Here is a 20,734-nt window from a genome sequence, read left to right as displayed (position 1 = left end):
GCGGCCTAGCCCGCCGCAGCCTCCTGAGGTGTGGCTCACAAACGCAGGGTGGACCCTGGAGGCAAGAACCTCAGGGTCGCCCTCACCCCTGGGGAGGAGCCTGTGGCGGTGTACTGCCCTTCTCCCCTTCCCACCCCTAAAGTGGTCTGAACCAGAGGCTTGGGCTCTGCCGGGAAGGCAGGGCTAGGCAGTGAGACAGGCAGGCTCCGGTGGTTTAGGCGTTTTATTGGACCTTTGGCAACTGGTTGTGGGGAGGCATCCGCTCTATCTGGTGTGGGGCCCAGCAGATCAGCCCATCTCAGGCCGGGTCCCTTTAGCCCGGAAGCAGTCTGGACTAAGCCCCCAGGGCCTTCCATGGAAAATGGACTAGTACCTGGCCATTTTTGCCAGTAATTACCAATAAAATAATCATAATAAAAATTTAAAAGTCTGTTCTGACTACTGTTCAGGTAGGTCTTCCTGCTGAAACAGAAAAGTGCAAAGCTTGTTGAAGCACATACACAGTTTTGTCTTTGCCTCTAGTGCCAGTCCCACTTTCTTCCCTCTGATAGTTTGCTCAGTTCAGCAGATGCAGAGGGACTGGCTTGTTCTCCTTTTGATTTCCTCCACAAGGTCTTCTCTTCGGACATCCACCTGGCCAGGATGGGGGAAGAAGGTGGTATGAGCATCTGCCACTCCACTGCTCCCTCCTCTAGTCATCGGGCTTTGCTCTGCTGGGAGCAGGAACCCAAACACTTCAGGACAGACAGTGCCTCCTGGGGGAGCCAAAAAGTCACAGGGTGTATGTGGGGATGGAGATCTTACCCAACCATGACCACAGTTAACAGGTTAAGCCCTTAGGTCCTTTATGTGTTGCTGCTAACATGAATGCCAGGCTTTTGCTCAGGTCTTGAATGGGCATGGGCCTGCCAACATGGCATACATTCCCTGTCCCTTAGCATTCCTGCACCCTCCTCACCTCTTCCCTGCTAGCCACTGAACGGAGCTTGATGACCCCATCCTTGAGCTCCTGCTCGCCGATGATGGCCACCAGTGGGATGCCTGCCTCCTCGCAGTACTGCAGCTGGTTCAGTAGCTTTGGGTTCTTCTTGTAGATCAGTTCGGCCTGCAGGGGACCAGAGCAGAAGATGAAGGCTGGCTTCTGCTGTCCTCAGGGACAACCTCCTGGGGGCCCAAGCTAGCACCTTGCTCTTAGCTCCACCCCAAGCAGGGTCACTATGGGTGGCCTTTGACTTAGGTTCTGCCCAGCACTGTCAAGTTTGCTGCCACCCTGGGCTTGCCTCCTATACCTTGATCCCAGCATCCCACAGTTCTGAGACAAGCTTCAGTCTCTCCTCCAGCAGCTTCTTTTGTGCAGATGCCACAAGCACCTGTGTCTCTGTGGTCCGTACCTTCTCCTCCAAAGCCTGGGAAAAGGGCAGATAAGAGTCAGAGAGCTGGGCTAGCACCTTCAAGCAGCAAACAGAGCAGGCTTTAGTCAGGATTTTGAGAGACCAGGTCCAACTCGGTGAGCTCCACCAGTCTTCGCATCTCGCAATTGGGTATAAGGTAGCTCTTGGAAGATACAAGAAATGAACTGACTTGCATGTATGACTTGCCAGAGTAAATAACCTAAGGAAAAGGTAGCTTATTTACAGTAACTTCAAGCTCATCTCCATCTACTATCTTAAGGGTTCACCGGATCATTCACACAGAAGTACTACTATGAGCCCACCCCAGGCAATCACATCACCCCTGGCAGTTCTAGTGCCCACTTACTATCTGCCCATTTATGAGACTATGCCTCTCATACTTCAGTTATTGGGTACAACCCATATGTGGACGCGGGGAAGGGAGAACACTGCTGCCCCTTGTCTTTTTCTGGAAAATTATTTTCATAGTTCTTACAACATAAGATGTCTACTAGAATAATGACCTCGAGTGGGAAACAGGTGGTTTCCACCCTAGAGAAAAGGCCTAGGAATAGTGGGAAGGTTGTCAGAGCATTCCTCAGAGATGAAATGCAACCAGCCATTTAAGAGCAGCAGCAACAAAGGAGGGCTGGAGGCCATGAAAGGCTTCCTTGATGTTACTCCAGGCAGCCATCTGAGGGATCCCAGGGCCTCAGACACATACTTCTCACTTAAAGACAATATTACAGAGTGGTTAGGGGCAAGATTTTGGAGTCACACTGCTTGCATTCAAATTCTGACTCTGCCACTTGTATATTTCATGGCCTTGAGCTAATTACTTGACCTACAATGCTTTAGTTTCTGCATCTGAAAAATGCAAATAATAAAAGTAGCTAATCTCAGAGGGCTATTGTAAGAATTATATTAACTAATGCATGAAACATACTCTCTCTTCCCTACAAGCACAGTGCCTGGCACATGGCAGTAAAATGTTAAGTATTCTGTATCATGAGGAAGATCTGGGTCTTGGATACACCAGCCTAGATTCCTGACAGCCACAAGGGAAGTGGGAACCCAGAGCATAGGATTTCATAGAGAAAGAAAGATTAAAGATCCATAAAACTGGCTATAATGGGGTAGGAATCTGTGAAGTACAGCTATCACCTTTTCTTCATTTCTCTGAGAGATGCTTCTTGCCCAAAATAGCATTATTTGCTCCCTTGGAGATTAGAGATTGCTTGGGTGCCACCACCTGCTCAGACTGTCTTTTACCCACCCCTGAGGACCTACCTCTAGTCTTTGCTCCACAATGGAGAAGATCCGCTCCACTCCAATGCTGAGCCCCACGCATGGCACCTTGCGCCCTTTGGGATCGAACATGCCCACTAGCCCATCATAGCGCCCTCCAGCAGCCACACTGCCCACACCCAGGGGCTCTTCCCCTGCCTGGGCTGGGGTCTGTAGCAGCACTGCCTCATAGATCACTCCAGTATAGTAGTCCAGCCCTCGAGCAAGGCTCAGGTCAAAGGAGATCTGTGGAGACAAGGACATGGTCAATACTAGATTACAATCAGGGACCTGAAGCCCCAGAACTCAGCCGGGGCTCCCATCCCCAACTTGACTCGCCTTGTCATCAATGCCAAACAAGGTCAAGTACTCAAACAGCAGCTTCAGGTCTCTCAGGCCCTCCAAGGCCTGCTTGTTTTGGGATAGTTTAGGATCCTGGAGCAGCTGCTCCACCAGTGACACCCCACCTGGGGAGACAGATTTATGAGTGAGACACACTGACAAGGAGAAAAAAAATGGAGTCTACCATTTTGCCTGGACTCTAACTGCACACGCATGTGTGTGCACACACATATTCTCTCTCTCCAACATATACACACACATACCCCAAAGAATTTCAACTTTAGGATTAAGGGCAGTGGGATGCTGCTGGGGTGGCTGGGTTCAGCTCCTTACCATGCTGCTGGACGTAGTCCCCAATGCGGTCAGCCACCTCAGGTGCAAGGCCCTTCTCTCCCACCATCTCATTCTTCACTTCATCCCAGGACACCTGGGCAGGCAGATACCAGTCAGGAACCTCCGGGCAGCTTCCTCACCACAGAGCGAGTGTCACCCCTCCCTGGGGAGCAGTCTTGGAGCACTAGCTACCCTCCAACCTACATCCTGGGGCTAATCTTCCTCTGGTGGGCACAGAGGCAGGGGCACCTCTCCTAATCTTCTTTTCCATTTCTCAAGGCAGGGTGGGATCCAGGAAAAGAAGAGGCAAGTGCTTGGGTCATTACCTTGTCCAGCTTGTCCACTGAGGAGCAGATGGTACGGAACTTGCTGTCAGGAACACCACAGATGGCAAACATCCCGTCTAGGATGCGCCGATCATTTACCTGTGGGGACCCAAGGCATAGTGAGGAGAGAATCTTTTTTTTTTTACATGACCCTCAGTAGCCTCAGTCACTTGGGCTACTGGTCTGTCTGCACAAGGACCTTCTCCTATGAGAGGCCAGACCCTACGTTGCCCTCCCAGCCCCACCGGCTCTGACCTTGACCAGGAAGTCGCCTATCTGAAGTGAACTCAGAATCTCGCACATGATCTTCAGGCACTCTGCGTCAGGGATCATGGGGTCAAATTGCCCAGCAATGTCAAAATCCTGCAGGGAGAGGGGTAGCTAGAGATCCTCAGAGGTTCAACCTTCTTAAAAGGGGACTTCTGGGAGTTTTGCTCTGTATGAAGGCCTGTTTGAACTCAAGCCACAGACCTTCTCCTTCATTGTCTATGTCTGACATCAGACCAGAGGAAAACCCCCACATTTTTGGGCCTTTTACCAGTCCTAGTTTTCCTTTCCATATATTGGGCTATTCCTCCATGTACTACTACTTCATCATCACCTTCTTTAATTCCTCCTACTGCTATGGGGCAATTATATGGCCTTAGTGCTTAACCATTTTCTCTATTCATCCAGAAGCCCTGCCATCAGTCTGGATAATTTGAAAACTCAAATCTAATTTCTTGATCTGATGCCATGATCCTATCATTGTGGTTTAATATAAGGAGCACTGGACCAAGGTTTCTAGTCCTGACTTTGCCTTTCTTATCCTTATAGTCGCTTCATCTGCTGAATATCAAGTTTACTCACATGAAGAATGGAGAAGATTTTACTCTCCTCCCTTCCCCACAGCACCATTGTGAAATCTACATGAAAACACCATAGAATCCTAAGAGCATTAACTGGGACACCTAGTTTGCTTAGGATACCAGGAGTACTCAATAGTTTCTACTAGCTTGAGGGAGCACCTAAGTTACTCATCCTGCCCCACAGTTTCCCAACACTCACACACTGGTAGAATTCCCGGTATCGGCCTCGGGTCATGGCTGGGTTATCCCGTCGATACACCTTTGCTATGTGGTAACGTTTAATGTTGGTGAGTTTATTCATTGCCAAATACCGAGCAAAAGGAACCTGATGACAAAGAGTTAAGGAGAAAGCCCATCCTATGACTGTCTGGAAGTTGATTATCAGTACCAACAGAAGCTGGGGTCTAACCTCTCCCTGTGCAAGTAAAACCACCACCCGTAAGATTAACAGCATTTCTGGACATCAGAATGAATCCACTGTGCTACCACAAGAGGTACCTGAAGTACCAAAAAAGATTAAGGCTACTTTCTCTTCGATAGTGTCTCTCCTGGACTATGTTGAGCATGGCATGGGGCTGGGCAGATTGGCCATGGACCAAAAAAAGGGCCCCATGTGAGATTTTTAAGCAGGTGATTCTCTGTGTAGCTTGGAAACAAAGGAAATGTGTTGTTGGTCCGTTAAGGAGAATTTAGTCCACTGGACAGGCCAGGGGATTGTTGTAGAGTTGGAACTGGGCCCTGACATAAAACTGAGGTCTCATTTAGGATTCAGAAGATTTCTAAGGCTTATGTTGTGTTTAGCCAAAGTCCCACTCCTGGTTTAGAGAAATAATTCCCCTAATTGCTAAGGCCTCATATTTGATCCTACTGATATCTGCTCAGTGAGGGCCAATCCATCCAGAGTCTGAAGGGTCCAAATTTAGAAAGATACAGTGAGGTCATAGCGAAGGGACAGCAGCTCCCCACCCTGGTCCTTCAGATCATAGATAAGCTTAGAGTCTTCACCATATTTTCCAGTTAGTGTTTCCTGGAGAAAACATAAAGAAATACGGTCATACTAATAAATATAACAATTTAAAAGGAAGGTTTTAAAAAAAATTTTATTTTTATACTAAAAGGAAGTTTCAAAAATAAAAACCCACCACTTTAACATGACTGATTTCAACTCATCTACATTTCCCTCTGCTCTTTATCCCAATTCTTAGGTGTTTGATGTAGTTATAATCAAAAGGAAACACCAATTTTGTGTTGATTTTTTCATTTCCATTTTATGACTGAGCTGAAGTATTACTATTAAAAGATGCATAATATTCTAGTAAGAAGAAGCTCTGTACCTACCTCCTCCCTAATTATACTGTTAGTACAGAGGTAGCTCTGTACCTACCTCCTCCCTAGTTATACTGTTAGATGTTTAGATTATTCCAATTTTTTTTTTTTTTTTTTGAGACAGAGTCTCACTTTTTTGCCCGGGCTAGAGTGAGTGCCGTGGCGTCATCCTCGCTCACAGCAACCTCAGACTCCTGGGCTCAAGCAATCCTTCTGCTTCAGCTTCTCGAGTAGCTGGGACTACAGGCATGCGCCACCATGCCCAGCTAATTTTTTTCTATATATTTTTAGTTGTCCGATTAATTTCTTTCTATTTTTAGTAGAGACGGGGTCTTGCTCTTGCTCAGGCTGGTATCGAACTCCTGAGCTCAAACAATCCGCCCGCCTCGGCCTCCCAGAGTGCTAGGATTACAGGCGTGAGCCACCGCGCCCGACCTATTCCAATTTTTTAAAAAAGTTTTCATAACATTTCAATAAACATACTTGGATACATAGTTTTTTCTTTTTTAAAATATTTTTCTTAAGCATAAACTCCTAGGAGTGGGTTATTAGACCAACAAACATGTTTTTATGATGCCTGAGATTTGAACAATGTCAAAAGCCAAAACTGAGACTGTCTGAAGGATATTACAGCAGTCCTTGCCCTGTGATGTCTTTAACAGGTGATAACATATTTCACTTAACAGATTGGCAAAGATGAACAAGTCTGAAATTTCCCAGTGTGTAGAATAAGAAACACTCACACACTGGTATTATGAGCTGAATTATGTCCCCTGACCCGCTAAATTCATATGTTGAAGTCCTAACTCCCAGTAACCTCAGAATACGACTGTATTTGGAGACAGGGTCTTTAAGTTAAAATGAAGTCGTAAGGGTGGGCCCTAATCTTATATATCATTTTAAGAAGGGAACATTTAGACAGACACAGACAGAGGGAAGATGATATGAAGACAAAAAGAGACAATAGCCATTTATAAGCCATGGAGAGAGTCCTGGAACAGATCCTTTCCTCATGGCCCTCAAAAGGAACCAACTTTGCCAACACATGATCTCAGACTTATGGCCTCCGGAACTGTGAGAAAATAAATTTCAAGTTGTTTAGGCCACCTAGCCTATGGTACTGTTATGGCAATCCTAGCAAACTAATACGGCAGGTAAAAATATTCCTGTAAATATATACAACTATATATCAATGAAAAAACAATTATATATCAATGAAAAAACAGGTATTAATAATGCAAGGAATAACAATTAACAAATAATTTCAAATAGTCATCATCTAAAGGGAATAAAATAGGTCAATGTGATAGAGGGAGAGGGCTACTTTAGACAAGGTAGTTGGAGAAGATTATTTGAGGAGTAGCATTTTAGCTGAGCTCTGAAATTAAAATCTGCAATCTCAACTTAATCTGAAATTAAGTCATGCAAACAGCTGGGGAAAAGGGAGTTCAGGAAAAAGGTAGAGCAAGAACAAGGGCCCTGGGCTAGAGACACATTTAGTATGTTCCATGAATAGAAATAAGACTGAGTAGCATGGGGTGGGCAAGAGGAAGAATAGCATGAGATGAGGTGCGAAAGGCAGTGGCCAGATCACTGAGGGCACTGCAAACCTGAGTAAAGAGTTTGGGTTGTATTATCAATGCAATGGGAATCACTGGGTTTTAAGCAGGGAGTGATGCAACCTGGTTTTGTTTGTCTTAAAGACAAGGTCTCATTTTGTTGCCCAGGCTGGAGTGCAATGGCTACTCACAGGTGCAATCATGACACACTGCAACCTCAAACTCCTGGGCTTAAGTGATCCTCCTGCCTCAGCCTGCTGAGTAGCAGGGACTACAGATTCAGTACCACCACATCTGGCTGCAATTTGGGTTTTAATAGCAAAGAACTAGAAACCACCACAAGCTCCATCAATATGGTTATGTATTTATACTTTATATATATACGGTCTGCATGTATCTAGAAAACATCCCAAGTACAGGCACCATGGAATTCAATGTAGACAGGAACCAGAACAACTTTCACTCCTAAGAAGGGTTCTCTTTGGGGAGCTGCTGGCCACACCAAGATAAATAAAAGGCGGGGCCTCTCCCTCCAAGCCAGTCCTGTCCTTGTTCTCACTGGAGAAAATACTGGTCTGTGTCCACAAAAGGAGTGGAGCCTTTGAGTCCTCAATCTCTTGTCACTCTCTTGTTACTCATTTACCCCCTCTTCCACCATGCAGTTTCCCCTTACTCATCCCTCACCTTTAGTTCAAACACAGGTGTATCAATTACTTCTGCACCATGGCGCTTGAAGCAGCGGATGATTACATCAAACACTTTCTCCCGAACTGCCATCTGCCGGGGACTGTAGTCTCTTGTGCCCTTGGAGTCAAAATCAGCCAAAGAACCAGAGATGAGACTTTAAAACAAGAACAATGAGATCTGGAAACATAAACGATTGACCTCAACAATGAGGAAAGCGAATGTTGCCCTAAACAAATTTTCCTATAGGCCACTGAGTTGTAAAACAAGTACAAATATTTCTCTTTTAATTCCCACACCCATTTGCTATCCATCTTCTAAATTCCATTCCCTTTTAAGCTTGGTTCTATTTTCTAGAATTCTCAGAACTCTTCTCTCTAAGCAGTTTGTCTAAAAACTTTCTGGGATAACAGAACATTTCCCTGCCTAATAGAAAACACTTACCCAATAACAGGCATATAAGCAACTTAAATTGGCTCAACTAGTTGAATTCCAAATTTTACAAGCAATTTTCCTTTTTAAACGTAACTTTTCTTTGAAGTCCTAATTAATACTGTTTGTTCTCTAATTTTTTTCTGGTAACAGCCCTATGACATAGGCTGGGCAGACACATTTTATAGATGAATTAATTACAGGATGTTGAGAAGTTAAATCATTACTGATAGCCACTCCACATGTTTGTGGCAGTCAGAATCAGAACTGTGTTCTCCTTCTAGTTCACAGCTCTAGTCTGGACGTTTACTCCCTACTCCAAAGTCTTTGGTTTCAGAACCTCTTTATATTCTTACTATTATTAAGGACGCCAGAGTGGATTATACCTATCAATGTTTACTGTATCAGAAATTAAAACTGCAAAAATTTAAAAATATTTATTTAACAAATATTATTTATTAAACTCATTTAATCAATAATAAATCCATTACATATTAACACACATAATATTTAAGGAAAATGTAACTATTTTCCAAAACAAAAAAGATTTAGTGAGAAGACTGGCATTGATTTATATCTTTGCAAATTGTTAATGTCTGGCTTAATAGAAGATTCTCATATATGCTTTTCATATTCAATCTATTATGGTATGTTGTACTGGTTGAAATACATAAAGAAAATCTAACCTTACACAGATATGTAGCTGTAAAACGAGGAGTATTTTAATAAACTTTTCAGCTAACTGTGGGTATTTTTTCATACTATAACAAAATCCAGCAAATGGTAGTTTCTTAAAGATGGGTTGCAATGTGGAATCCGAAAGCTGTATCAATGAACTTTCATATTGTTACATTAAAATCCATTAGTCTCTCACTTATACGAAGTACCTAGAATAGTCAAATTCATAGAGACAGAAAGTAGGATAGTGGTCACCAGGCGCTGAAGTGGGGGGTTATTGTTTCAGTTTAGGATGATGAAAAAATTCCAGACATGGATAGTGGTGATGGTGATACAACAATGTGAATATACTTCATGTTACGGAACTTTACACTTAAAAATCATTAAAATGGTAATTTTTACGTTATGTAATATTTTTCCACAATAAAAAAAAATCCATTACTTTATCTTGTACTTTGAAAGGATCCTTTACCCATCAATGATTTATAACATCATATATTGGTCATGTGGAAAATACTGGTTCACTGATAATAGTTATACAGTTCTCCCAAATGTTGATACATTTCATTATCAGAAAACCATATTTGTTAATATCACCAAGGATCTCATCAGGAAAGTCTAATTATTAAGAAGCTGTCAAGCTCATGGTGGAAGATACTAATTATCTAAAATTCTAACTTTTAATTGAATGCTTAAATTTTATCAATGGCGACAAATGCTGTCAGATGTTTTCCTTGAGGTGACAAGGCTTACTTTGTTCATTTTTGTAAAAATGTCCATCAAATAATCAAGTCTGCAAAATCATAATTTGGCTTTGTGGTTCATTCAAATTAAAAAGGTGTTTTATGAAAAAAGTAGCTATTAATAGTTCAGCTCACAACTCAAACAAGGGCATAAGCATTTCCCCTACCTTGGAGTGCAACAGAAATGCTTTATGTGTACTTCCCATTTCATCATAGTGAATATTTAAAAAGAGGGTATCAGGAGTCAAGATTCAGTAAAATTAATTTTTACTGTTTAATCAAAGATATTCTTAAGACTGAATTTTTTTTTTTAACTGTGAGTGCATGGCAGTAAAGAACATACTGACTATTAGCACAGTTTAGTGGCACTGTTTGATTCATGCTAAGGCACTAGCAGTTCTACTCACCAGTGCTTTTGCACCTTTAAAATAATACAAATGTTAACACCGTGAAAAAGGCAAATAAAATTTTAGTATTATCAGAGTCTTATCCCGACAATACTGAGTTTTCTATTGTTAATGTGAATCACGTGTCAAGAAATGTATTTCAACAAACTAAAGTGGATATTAACTCTCCAGCATAATCTTATTTTATTTTAACATTATATTATGGAAATTTTCAAAGACACAATATAGAGAATAGTATTATATTATAGATCACCCTGTATCCATTACCCAGCTTCAACAACCATTAACATCTGCTATTCTTTGCCATTTAAACTCCAACATTTTTTTCTGATATATTTTAAAATAAATCCCAGATATCATATCATTTCATCCACAAATACTTCAGTATGATTCTCTAACACATAAAGACTTTTAAAAAAACCAAAGCACTTAATACATTATAACCAACAAAACTAACAATTCTTTAATATTATCTAATCCTAAGCCATGTTCAATTTTCCCCAATTGCCTCAATAATATCTTTTTATGGTTGGTTTATTCGATTCTAAGTGAAGTCTATGTGTTGTATTTGGCTGATATGTCTATTAAATCTATGATAACTTTCTCTCCCTTTTTAAAAAAATTTGTTGAGGAAATTGAGTCATTTTTGTCCTAAAAATTTTTTCATATTCCAGATTTGGTTAACAATATCTTAACATGTAATTTAACATGTTCCTCCATCTCCAGTATTTCCTGTAAACTGATAGTCCAAAGACCTGATTAGATTCAGGCTCAACTTCACTTGGCAAGAATACTTCATAGGTGGTGCTGTGTACTTCTTATTGCATCACATCAGCAGGAACATGTTTTGTTGTCCTACTTTTAGTGATGTTAAGACTGATCATTAGGTTTAGGTGCGGACAGACTGATCTGTCATAAATTCCCCATTAAGTTTTTCACCTAATCGTTTGAATAATCATTGATCGTCACTGCTTTTGGATTTTACACTATTTCTTTTTCTTTTTTTTTGAGACAGAGTCTTGCTCTGTTGCTCAGGCTAGAGTGCTGTGGCGTCAGCCTAGCTGACAGCAACCTCAAACTCCTGGGCTCAAGCGATCCTCCTGCCTCAGCCTCCCAAGTAGCTGGGATACAGGCATGTGCCATAACAGCTGGTTAATTTCTTTCAATTTTTTTAGTAGAGATGGGGTCTTGCTCTTGCTGAGGCTGGTCTCGAACTCTTGACCTCAAGTGATCCTCCCACTTCTTCAGCTTCCTAGAGTGCTAGGATTATAGGTGTGAGCCACCACACTCGGCCTACACTGTTTCTTTAACCCTTGAAAATGAGTTGTCTGTGGAAAGGAACAGCTCAATGAATTTAGGAGCCTAAAGAATTAACCTTAACACAAGGAAGACAGACCATCTCCCCTCTCCTTTGGAATTCAATCTCAAATACGTTTATTTATTTATTTATTTATTTGAGACAGAGTCTCACTCTGTTGCCCAGAGTAGAGTGCCGTGGCGTCAGCCTAGCTCACAGCAACCTCAAACTCCTGGGCTCAAGTGATCCTCCTGCCTCAGCCTCCCGAGTAGCTGGGACTACAGATATGCACCACTATGCCTGGCTAATTTTTTTTCTATATAGATTTTTAGTTGTCCAAATAATTTCTTTCTATTTTTAGTAGAGATGGGGTCTCGCTCTTGCTCACCTGGTCTCGAACTCCTGACCTTGAGTGATCCACCCGCCTCGGCCTCCCAGAGTGCTAGGATTACAGGCGTGAGCCACTGCGCCCGGCCCAAATACGTTTATTAAATACAATTATCCCTAGGTATCTGAGTGGGATTGGTTCCAGGACCCCTGTGCATACCAAAATCTGAGGATGCTCAAATCCCTTATATAAAATGGCATAGTATTTGCATACAACCTATGCACATCCTCCCATATACTTTAAATCATCTCTACATTACTTATAATACCCAGTATAAAGCAAATGTTATATAAATAGTTGTTATGCTATATTTTTTATTGTTGTATTGGGTTTTAAAAAAATTGTTGTTTTTTTTCTCCCGGAATGTTTTCAATCTGCCATTGGTTGAATCTATGGATGTGGAACCCTGAATGTGAAAGGCCGACTATACCTATTTAGGCACCTAGTCTCAGTCTCTCGGGGTAAATAAAGCACATGAATAACTACTTAAAGTCAGTGCAATAATAGAAATACGTATGCTGTGCGAAAGGAACCTAAATGAAGGAGTAAATAATTCTGTTTATAAAACTTACATAAAATGGCATTTGAACTGAACCGGAGGATGGGCCAAGAATCTCCAACCTCATTCCACTATACCCTCCCTCTTTATTTGGTTCTAGTCATATAGGTCGTCTTCTAGTTCCTGAAAACTACCAAAGCCCATTCCTGCTTCAGGGTTTCCATATTCTACCTGGACCTACCACCTTCTTCACACTATTCCCTGGCTATCTCCTACTCATCTGTTAGGTCAGTTAGTATAATACTTCTTTACTGAGGCTTTCTCAGATTCCCCAGTTCTCCCTTATTTTTCTCAGAGCATAATTGTTAATTTCTTTATGTCATTTATCACAATTTGTAATTCCATACCCATGTGTGGGATTATTTGCTCTAAGTTTGTCTCCTTTAGTAAAATGTAAGCTCCCTAGGGGCAGACTATATTATCCACCATGGTATATTCAGCACTAGGGACACAGTAAGCACTCAATAAATATTTACTGAATGAAAGGAGGAGCAGCAGCAGCAGCTGACTCCCCTGATCACCCAGCTAACCTAGTTTCTGCCATCACTACGCCATCCCAGAATGACTCAGGTAGAGTCCAGTCCAGCCCAGTGCCCTGAGCAACTGTCTTTTTCAGTATTTCAGATTCTCCTCAATGACTGGTTCACGGAAGCAGACATAAGTGCCCTTGTGAGTAGAATTAGGGACCCTCTTAGAGGCTCCCTACAGGGATGATATTACCTTGGGGGTTTTGAGCACAAACTTCTGTTTGCTTTCATCAGGGCCCAGCTGTGCTTTCAGTTTCAGGAGTTTTGACACCTCCTCCTCGATCTGTGGAGGGAAAGAAGGCGCTGGGTTATCCACCTGTCACTGTCCTCCCTCCCTCGCCATTCATTCAATATTCTTCTCTCATTAGGATCTGTGGAAGATCTCTCTGCTCGAGCCTAGCTTTGCTTCTTTCAGGACCCACCCGGGATACCTCCCTAACCAGCCCATCCTCCTCCCTAACAGCCCGGTCCCTTCCCCCATATCCCTGTCCTGTGTCCAGACTACCCCGGCTTTATGTCCTCCTTGGCTTTGCCTTGGCCTCTCCCCTGCCACCTTGGTCGCACCTGCTCGGCGCTAGCCTTCTGCTGCTTGAGGCCCCGCACGCGCTCTCCCTGAAGTCTCACTAGCTCCTCCAACGCCGCACGCTCAGCCATCCTAGCTGCCAACTTGGAGATGACTACTGTCTGGATCGGCGGCGGTAGCCTCAGCCCGGATGACTTCCGGCTATAGAGTCGCGGGCCCGCACGCCTAGAGAGCCTCCATCGAGTACAAAAATAACTTCCGGCTACTACCGGAAGTGCCCAAGCTGCTTGCAAAGGGAGCTTCGGAGTTTCGGAACCCGTACTACAGGACCCGTGAGGTGTACAAACGTTCCCGTCTTCCGTAGAGCTCGGGCTTCACCTCTACGGCAGCCAGCACTTTTCCTGGGGTCCGACCTGCCTCATTCCCAGGCCTTTGGCTCCTGTCCCAGAAAGCCGGCGTCCTGCTGCGGGATGCCCCAGCTCAGACTCCTGCCCAGGAGAGTCTGGGCTGCCCTGCTCAGCCAGCTCCTGCGACCTCCCTGCGCTTCTTCCCCAGGGGCGGTCCACTGTCATAGCCAGGTGAGCGAGATTGAAGAAGCTCCGATCTGTCACGGCTGAGGCCTCCAGGTGTGAAAGCATGGACTCGCAGCCTGTATTCCAGTAGTATTGCCTCGGTTTTTATTGAGTGCCTACTATGTACCTGCACTGAACTAAACATTTTGGATGCTTTGTCACTTACTCCTTACAGCAATCTTGAGAGATTAGGGTTTTTATTTTTACTTTATAGTTGAAGAACCGGAGGCTGCAAGGTTAAATGACATATCTACTGATACATAGTAAAGGAGTGTTTTAATACAGATCCACGCTCCTGTATCTGAAACTCTTGGAGTCAAGCATAGTAATATTTCTTAAACAAAATATATCGACATTCCCACTAAGCTGAGATGACTAAAGGCCATAAGTAGACTGAGTTCACATTAAAATTAACCCCAAAATGAATCTCAAAATTTTCAGATTTCAGAGATTTTTGGATTTTGGAATTGCAAATGAGGGATTGTGGACTTGAACTTCTTTTGGGGGAGAAAATCGACATAGTATAGAACTACCTCACCCTCTATTTCTGGAAGAACATACAACCTGTTGGTAAAGTCACTGATTCTGTTTTGCTTTACTTGGGAAAGACTCTGTTTTCCTCTTAACAGATGCTTTGTGCTATCATGAACAACAGGGCTCAGATTTTTTATTAATATTCAGTTTCCCAGCATCTTACTAGTCTGGGTTTTTGAGTTCAATCAGGAAATCCATTTCTTTTTATTCCACAGGCTTGTCTGTGTCCTTGGGTTGGTTCTCTTGTCTTCAAGTTGTATTTTCCCTATCTCCAAACCTGATAACCAGTGCTACCTTAAAAATACTTATTTTTTCTGTTTGAATAGGAACTGAGAACTGCAGAAGATCATAATAATCTCTACCCCTAAATGGTTTGGTGGTTGTAATGGTGGGTTATTCTGTAACTTCGTTGTTCTCAGCTGCTTAAACTTTTTGAGACATTTCAAAACTCCAAATATAGTGAGGAAGCTTTTGTAATGAAGACCTGACCTCATATATACTACATGTGTAATTGTAGATAGAACTCGGGTTTTTAGAGGTGGGGCTGAGATTGGGATAGGTGAAATAATGCTCTGACTTCCTATTGCTCAGGGTCAAGAGTTTTTGCAGTTTGGTGATCCAGAGAGTCAGAGATGTCACAGGCATTGCCAGTGTCCAGAGGAGCCACATCTCCCATTCCTTTTTCTGCCAGGTTGCAGAGGCAGTGTTAATACCCCAACTGAAACCACATCAAGACAAACCAAATTTTATTATCAAGACTCCAAAGGTAATGTTTTTTGCTCACCCTATCCCATTAGAGTGCCTGGAAGGACTGACCTCTGCTTTGCTCATCTCTGTGACCCCTTTTAATGTCCTCTTCAACTAAATTAAAAACAAAACAAAAAAACAAACAAAAAACCCATCTGTTATTCTTGAGATACTGGGCGGGGTTCAGAGTCATCTGAATTCAAGAAGTGTCAGATCCAGACTTTAACGTAAAGGTATAGTTAACTCCTTGTCTTAAATGGACTTATTTTTTGTTTTTGCTTTCACTGTGTCTGCTTTTGGTTTCTAGGGCACCAGGGATCTTAGTCCCCAGCAGATGGTTGTGAGGGAGAAAATTCTTGATTTGGTTGTCAGCTGCTTTAAACGTCATGGAGCAAAGGGATTGGATACCCCAGCATTTGAGCTAAAGGTAAGGGGAGAAGAAAGACTGCCTGGAACCCCATTTATTCACCTGTCTTTAGTATCTCAAAGGGCTTTTCCTCTGTGTTTTGGAGTCATCCTTTGAACTGTGGCTTTTTCTGTTTGACCCCTGCAGGAAGTGCTCACTGAGAAGTATGGAGACGACTCTGGGCTCATTTATGATCTGAAGGATCAAGGTGGAGAGCTGTTGTCCCTTCGCTATGACCTTACTGTATCCTTCTGAGTGCTGGAGACTGATCTATCACTTTCCAAATCTAGAAGGCTTTCTCTGACAAGAAGGAGGAGAGTGACTCTGGGACCCCATAGGTCCACTGATAGCAGCAATTACTTCCAGTTTCTACCAGAAGGCAATTCTGTCAGTGGAGCCTGGCCTGGAGCCCTGTCATTGAACTTTAATGTGTATCAGAATCCCTTGGGGGGGCTTGCAGAGACACAGATTCCTGGCCACAGCTCCAGAGATTCTTAATTCTGTAGTAGGGCTCAACAATCTGCCTTTTAAACAGGCATCCTGGGTAATTAAGATTCATGTGGTCCTTGGCCTACACTTTCAGAAATGGCTTAGAAGTCGTAGGCAAATGCAGGTTCAGAAACTTGACTATTTTAAGATGGTTGGAAATTGATCTGAATGGGAGGAAATGGCCCAGACCTGAATTAGTTCTTGGGTCTTTTCAATCTCTGCTTCCCCTGTTTTCTGCTGAACTTTTACTTATGCTTGGAGAGATTCCCTCATTTGATGCTATTCAATGTATATTGAATGCCAAGGACTGCTAGGTCGTGGGGATAGTGGGAAACAATACAGAGAGGGTCCATGTTCTCATCCTAGTGGATGAGATCTAACTGATAGAGGTCCAGTCCCCCCTAGTATCTGTATACTGGGCCTAAGCCTTGGATGCAGTATCCTTCTTCCTTAACCTATTTATATGAGGTCCCTTTTGCTCGTTATCTGGCCATGAATAAATTGAAGAAGATGAAACGCTATCATGTTGGAAAGGTGTGGCGGCGGGAGAGCCCAACTGTGGTTCAAGGCCGCTACAGGGAATTCTGCCAATGTGTAAGTGACCTGACTGGAGCAGCACAGTTTGATGGTTCTGGGGGCCACATCCTTGGAATTGGCTGATTAGTGGAGGTTTCTTCCTATCTTTTTCTTTGTTGTAGGATTTTGACATAGCTGGTCAGTTTGACCCTATGATCCCTGATGCAGAATGTTTGAAGATCATGTGTGAAATCCTAAGTGGTCTTCAGCTGGGGGACTTTCTCATTAAGGTGAGGCCAGAGCTGAGGACTGGGTGAGAAGTCTGGATTTGGCCTGATACTGTTAATGCAAGTCCTAAACATAGGTGACCCCAGCCTGTAAGCCTGAAGCTCTAGGACCTTCTTATTCTAGCTGTTGCATTTCCTACATAGGTACTCTTCCTTTGAGATTTCCTTTCCATCCTTTTTATGAGTCAGGAGAGTAGGTACTGCCATTGTTTTGAGGGAAAAGACATTGACAGAGCACTTGGGTTACTTACAATGAGTTCACAGGTCAATGACCGGCGGATTATGGATGGAATGTTTGCCGTCTGTGGTGTTCCTGAAAGCAAGTTCCGTGCTATCGGCTCCTCAATAGACAAACTAGACAAGGTAACAAAGTAGACATCCTTCAGTAGATCCTATCTAGTTCCTGCCCTGCCCTCAAATCCATACCTGTAGAGAAAAGTAAGGAAATGATGGTTGGAATTGGGCCATTTATGGGAGGAAGGTAAGGAGACATTCTGAAGCAAGATCTGAGTTGTCCTGTATGGGATTGTGGCTGGATTTTTTTCTTTCTTTCTTTTTTTCAACTAACACCTTGCTCTGTGGAAGTGGCTGGCTTTCTTAAATTGTCTCTGACTTTGCTGAGTATACTATTAGCTACTTGTGACATACATACTGAACGAAAGTGAGATGTCCGTTTCCAGTTTGAGAAAGAAGGATCTTGGGGCTGGGCTAATGTTTGGGTGTTTATGCAGATGTCTTGGAAAGATGTGAGACATGAGATGGTGACAACGAAAGGCCTGGCTCCTGAGGTGGCTGATCATATTGGGGATTATGTCCAATGTCATGGTAAGAACCAGGGTTTTCGGAGCTGTGATAGAACCAGGCTGTGGGTGGTATGTGCTCAACTTCTACCTCTGAAACACCTCCTTTCTGTAGATATGCTAAGCTCCAGAGCCTGCCCTGAATTTAATTTTCCTTTTAACTTATTTTAACCACTTTGTGTCTTAGGATGGCAAAGGTGGAGGCAGAGAAGGAGGATCTGGTCACATGAGACCAGTATCATCTTCTTTTAAGAAAGTGAGGAGGACTAGCTAGAAGCTAGAGCACATTAGGGATATATTTGGATGAAATACATCTGGGTGAACAGGACAGACCATATGTGTCCTCAGGTGGGGTAACCCTGGTAGAGCAAATGTTCCAGGATCCCAGACTATCCCAGAACAAGCAGGCCCTGGAGGGCCTGGAGGACCTGAAGCTGCTGTTTGAATACCTGACTTTGTTTGGAATCTCTGAAAAGGTAAGCTGAGTTGAGAGTGGACCTCCTGCTGAGCTCTGGGGCTCTCAGGGTTCTGAATCTAGTTTGGGACTGACTGTAGCCTTGTTCCCACAGATCTCCTTTGACTTAAGCCTGGCTCGGGGCCTGGACTACTACACAGGAGTGATCTATGAAGCCATACTGCTGCAGTCCCCAGCTCAGGCTGGGGAGGAGCCCCTGAGCATGGGCAGTGTGGCTGCTGGTGGGCGCTATGATGGGCTGGTGGGCATGTTTGACCCCAAGGGCCACAATGTGCCATGTGTGGGGCTCAGCATTGGGGTAGAGCGCATATTCTCCATTGTGGAGCAGAGGATGAAGGTAGGTCTGAGGTAGGAGTGAGGTAGAGCAGGAGGTCTAAAAGCCTTCCTGTTTTTAGAGGTGCAGTTGCACTGTTTTTCTGATGATTCTTTTTGTCTTGTTTTTTGGAATTGTTGATGCAAAGGAAGTTTTTATTAGTTTTACTTTCCTCTCTCTCATCAGACTTCAGGTGAGAGTGTACGGACCACAGAGACCCAAGTGTTTGTGGCCACACCACAGAAGAACTTTCTACAAGAACGGTTGAAGCTAATTGCAGAGCTTTGGGATGCGGGGATCAAGGTATGGTGGAGCTAATATCTGAGTCTGGGTAATTTAGGAACCAGGTTCATTTTTAACTTATGCCTAGGGTGGAACTCCATTCATTTTTAGTCTAACTACTAGAGTGGCTGATTATGGTAGGAGGGCTAGCCACTTATTTCTGGCTTCTTTGGAAATACTTATTTCTGGGGTTTGTGTGCTGTGGTCACTTCTAAGTCCTTCCCTCTTTTCAGGCAGAGATGCTATACAAGAACAACCCTAAATTATTAACCCAGCTGCACTATTGTGAGAACACGGGCATTCCCCTGGTGGTCATTATTGGTGAGCAAGAACTGAAGGAAGGGGTTATCAAGCTCCGTTCAGTGGCCAGCAGAGAGGAGGTGAGTGGGGGCAGCAGAAATAGAAGGGACCAAGTGTTTCTATTTTTCCCAGATTCCTTAAGAAATATGTATCTTCTGGCTGAGGAAATATCATCAGGGTGAACAGTGATAGAGATGAATGCAGACCCACCCCCAAACAACCATTGTAGCCCGTGAACATTGGCTGAGTGGGCAGAAGAAAGACAAATGAAATCTGAATGGGTATTTTAAGACTAATCAACAAAACTGACATAGATCAGGTGTTTAAATTTTTTTATTCTTGAGTGTATACATTCCCTAGGTCAGCTTGAAGCTCACACTACTTCATACTGGTTGTATAAATAGTGGAAGTGGATGCAGAGTAAAATGAATCTGGAAAGACAGTGGCTAAGGAGCTAGTATCACTTTCTAGTTTGTCACATGAAGATTCTCTTCTGTTTCAGGTCGCCATTAAACGTGAAAATCTTGTGGCTGAAATTCAGAAGCGACTGTCTGAGGCTTGATTGTTGCCTGATTGCCTCTGTTGCTCTTTGCAGAAAAGGTTTCCTCTAGAGCAGAGTTTCTGATGGACTTTATAACAGCTGGCCAGGATGGGTGACAAGGGCCTTCTGCCTCCTCCATCCTTCCTGGGTACAGAATTGTACAAGGCCCTGAAGACTCCTGGGCTAGTGTAAGCAGCTATTCTGCATGGGTGCAGATGGCTGATATGTGAAAGAGACATGCTATAGCTGCAGAGGCAAATTTGAAGTGCCACTGAATGCTGTCAAGAGGTGCTGAGATGGTTGCTATGAGCAAGGCTCTGGGAGACTCACCTCAGGCTGACGATTCTGAACTGTTGAGATCAGAAGCCAGAACTTAGCCTTCTGCTCCAGCTTCACAGCCAGATTCTGGAGAATTTGTCCACAACCAGCCCTTGGCCTATCCAGGGAGTTTTGGGAAGACAACAGGGAGGGGCAATGGCTGCTTTTTGCTTTGTTTGAGGACAGAGATGCTATCCCAAGGGCATGGCAGTACCCATATTGATTTGGCATCTCTCCGGGGCCATCCACTGCTAACAGATAGCAGGGTGGAGCTATCTGTTTAATGATCTTGAACATTGAACTTAACAGGTGACTTGAGAAGGCAGAGATATGATCTTTTGAGATTTTGGAGACCATTTCCTGTGCCAGAATCACAGCTCCGACTATTCCATGCCATGGAGACTGTTCTAGAAGTGGTTGGATAATATGTTAAATAAAATATTAAGTGTAGTAATTTGGGTAATTTGTTATCAAGGGGTTGGTTTGCATAGACCATAGGAAATG

General features: G+C 43.5%; 2 protein-coding genes across 2 annotated transcripts; one reads left to right on the top strand and one right to left on the bottom strand.

Moving 5' to 3' along the window:
* Nucleotides 1–206: 206 nt before the first annotated feature.
* HARS (histidyl-tRNA synthetase) lies at nucleotides 207–14,197 on the bottom strand. The gene is made up of 13 exons (XM_012661362.1): nucleotides 13,692–14,197; nucleotides 13,321–13,410; nucleotides 8,097–8,216; nucleotides 5,459–5,554; nucleotides 4,727–4,852; nucleotides 3,935–4,042; nucleotides 3,680–3,778; nucleotides 3,354–3,447; nucleotides 3,018–3,145; nucleotides 2,682–2,924; nucleotides 1,290–1,406; nucleotides 959–1,105; nucleotides 207–633 (listed from the first exon to the last, which is right to left on the bottom strand). The coding sequence occupies exons 1-13, from the start codon at nucleotides 13,779–13,781 to the stop codon at nucleotides 562–564; spliced, it is 1,530 nt and encodes a 509-aa protein (XP_012516816.1). The 5' UTR covers nucleotides 13,782–14,197; the 3' UTR covers nucleotides 207–561.
* HARS2 (histidyl-tRNA synthetase 2, mitochondrial) lies at nucleotides 13,904–20,684 on the top strand. Its single transcript, XM_012661363.1, has 13 exons — nucleotides 13,904–14,228; nucleotides 15,448–15,522; nucleotides 15,811–15,930; nucleotides 16,057–16,152; nucleotides 16,867–16,992; nucleotides 17,097–17,204; nucleotides 17,466–17,564; nucleotides 17,933–18,026; nucleotides 18,350–18,477; nucleotides 18,571–18,813; nucleotides 18,976–19,092; nucleotides 19,305–19,451; nucleotides 19,874–20,684. The coding sequence occupies exons 1-13, from the start codon at nucleotides 14,121–14,123 to the stop codon at nucleotides 19,931–19,933; spliced, it is 1,521 nt and encodes a 506-aa protein (XP_012516817.1). The 5' UTR covers nucleotides 13,904–14,120; the 3' UTR covers nucleotides 19,934–20,684.
* The last annotated feature ends 50 nt before the right edge of the window (nucleotides 20,685–20,734 follow it).

This window comes from Propithecus coquereli, unplaced genomic scaffold (assembly GCF_000956105.1).
Source record: "Propithecus coquereli isolate 6110/MARCELLA unplaced genomic scaffold, Pcoq_1.0 Scaffold709, whole genome shotgun sequence".
NCBI classification, from domain to species: Eukaryota; Metazoa; Chordata; class Mammalia; order Primates; family Indriidae; genus Propithecus; species Propithecus coquereli.
Note: the sequence above shows the minus strand (reverse complement) of the source record. Positions and strands in the feature narration are given on the sequence as shown.

Bases quoted from the DNA above. Each gene is read 5' to 3' on its own strand.
- HARS (XM_012661362.1), bottom strand. From the start codon at position 13,781: ATGGCTGAGCGTGCGGCGTTGGAGGAGCTAGTGAGACTTCAGGGAGAG. The intron at 4,043-4,726 runs GTGAGTGTTGGG...CTCTCCCTGCAG, and splicing joins ACCGGGAATTCTACCAGTGT to GATTTTGACATTGCTGGGCA. The intron at 1,106-1,289 runs GTATAGGAGGCA...GGTCCCCTGCAG, and splicing joins TGTGGGATGCTGGGATCAAG to GCCGAACTGATCTACAAGAA.
- HARS2 (XM_012661363.1), top strand. From the start codon at position 14,121: ATGCCCCAGCTCAGACTCCTGCCCAGGAGAGTCTGGGCTGCCCTGCTC. The intron at 17,565-17,932 runs GTAACAAAGTAG...GTGTTTATGCAG, and splicing joins CAATAGACAAACTAGACAAG to ATGTCTTGGAAAGATGTGAG. The intron at 18,814-18,975 runs GTAGGTCTGAGG...CTCTCTCATCAG, and splicing joins TTGTGGAGCAGAGGATGAAG to ACTTCAGGTGAGAGTGTACG.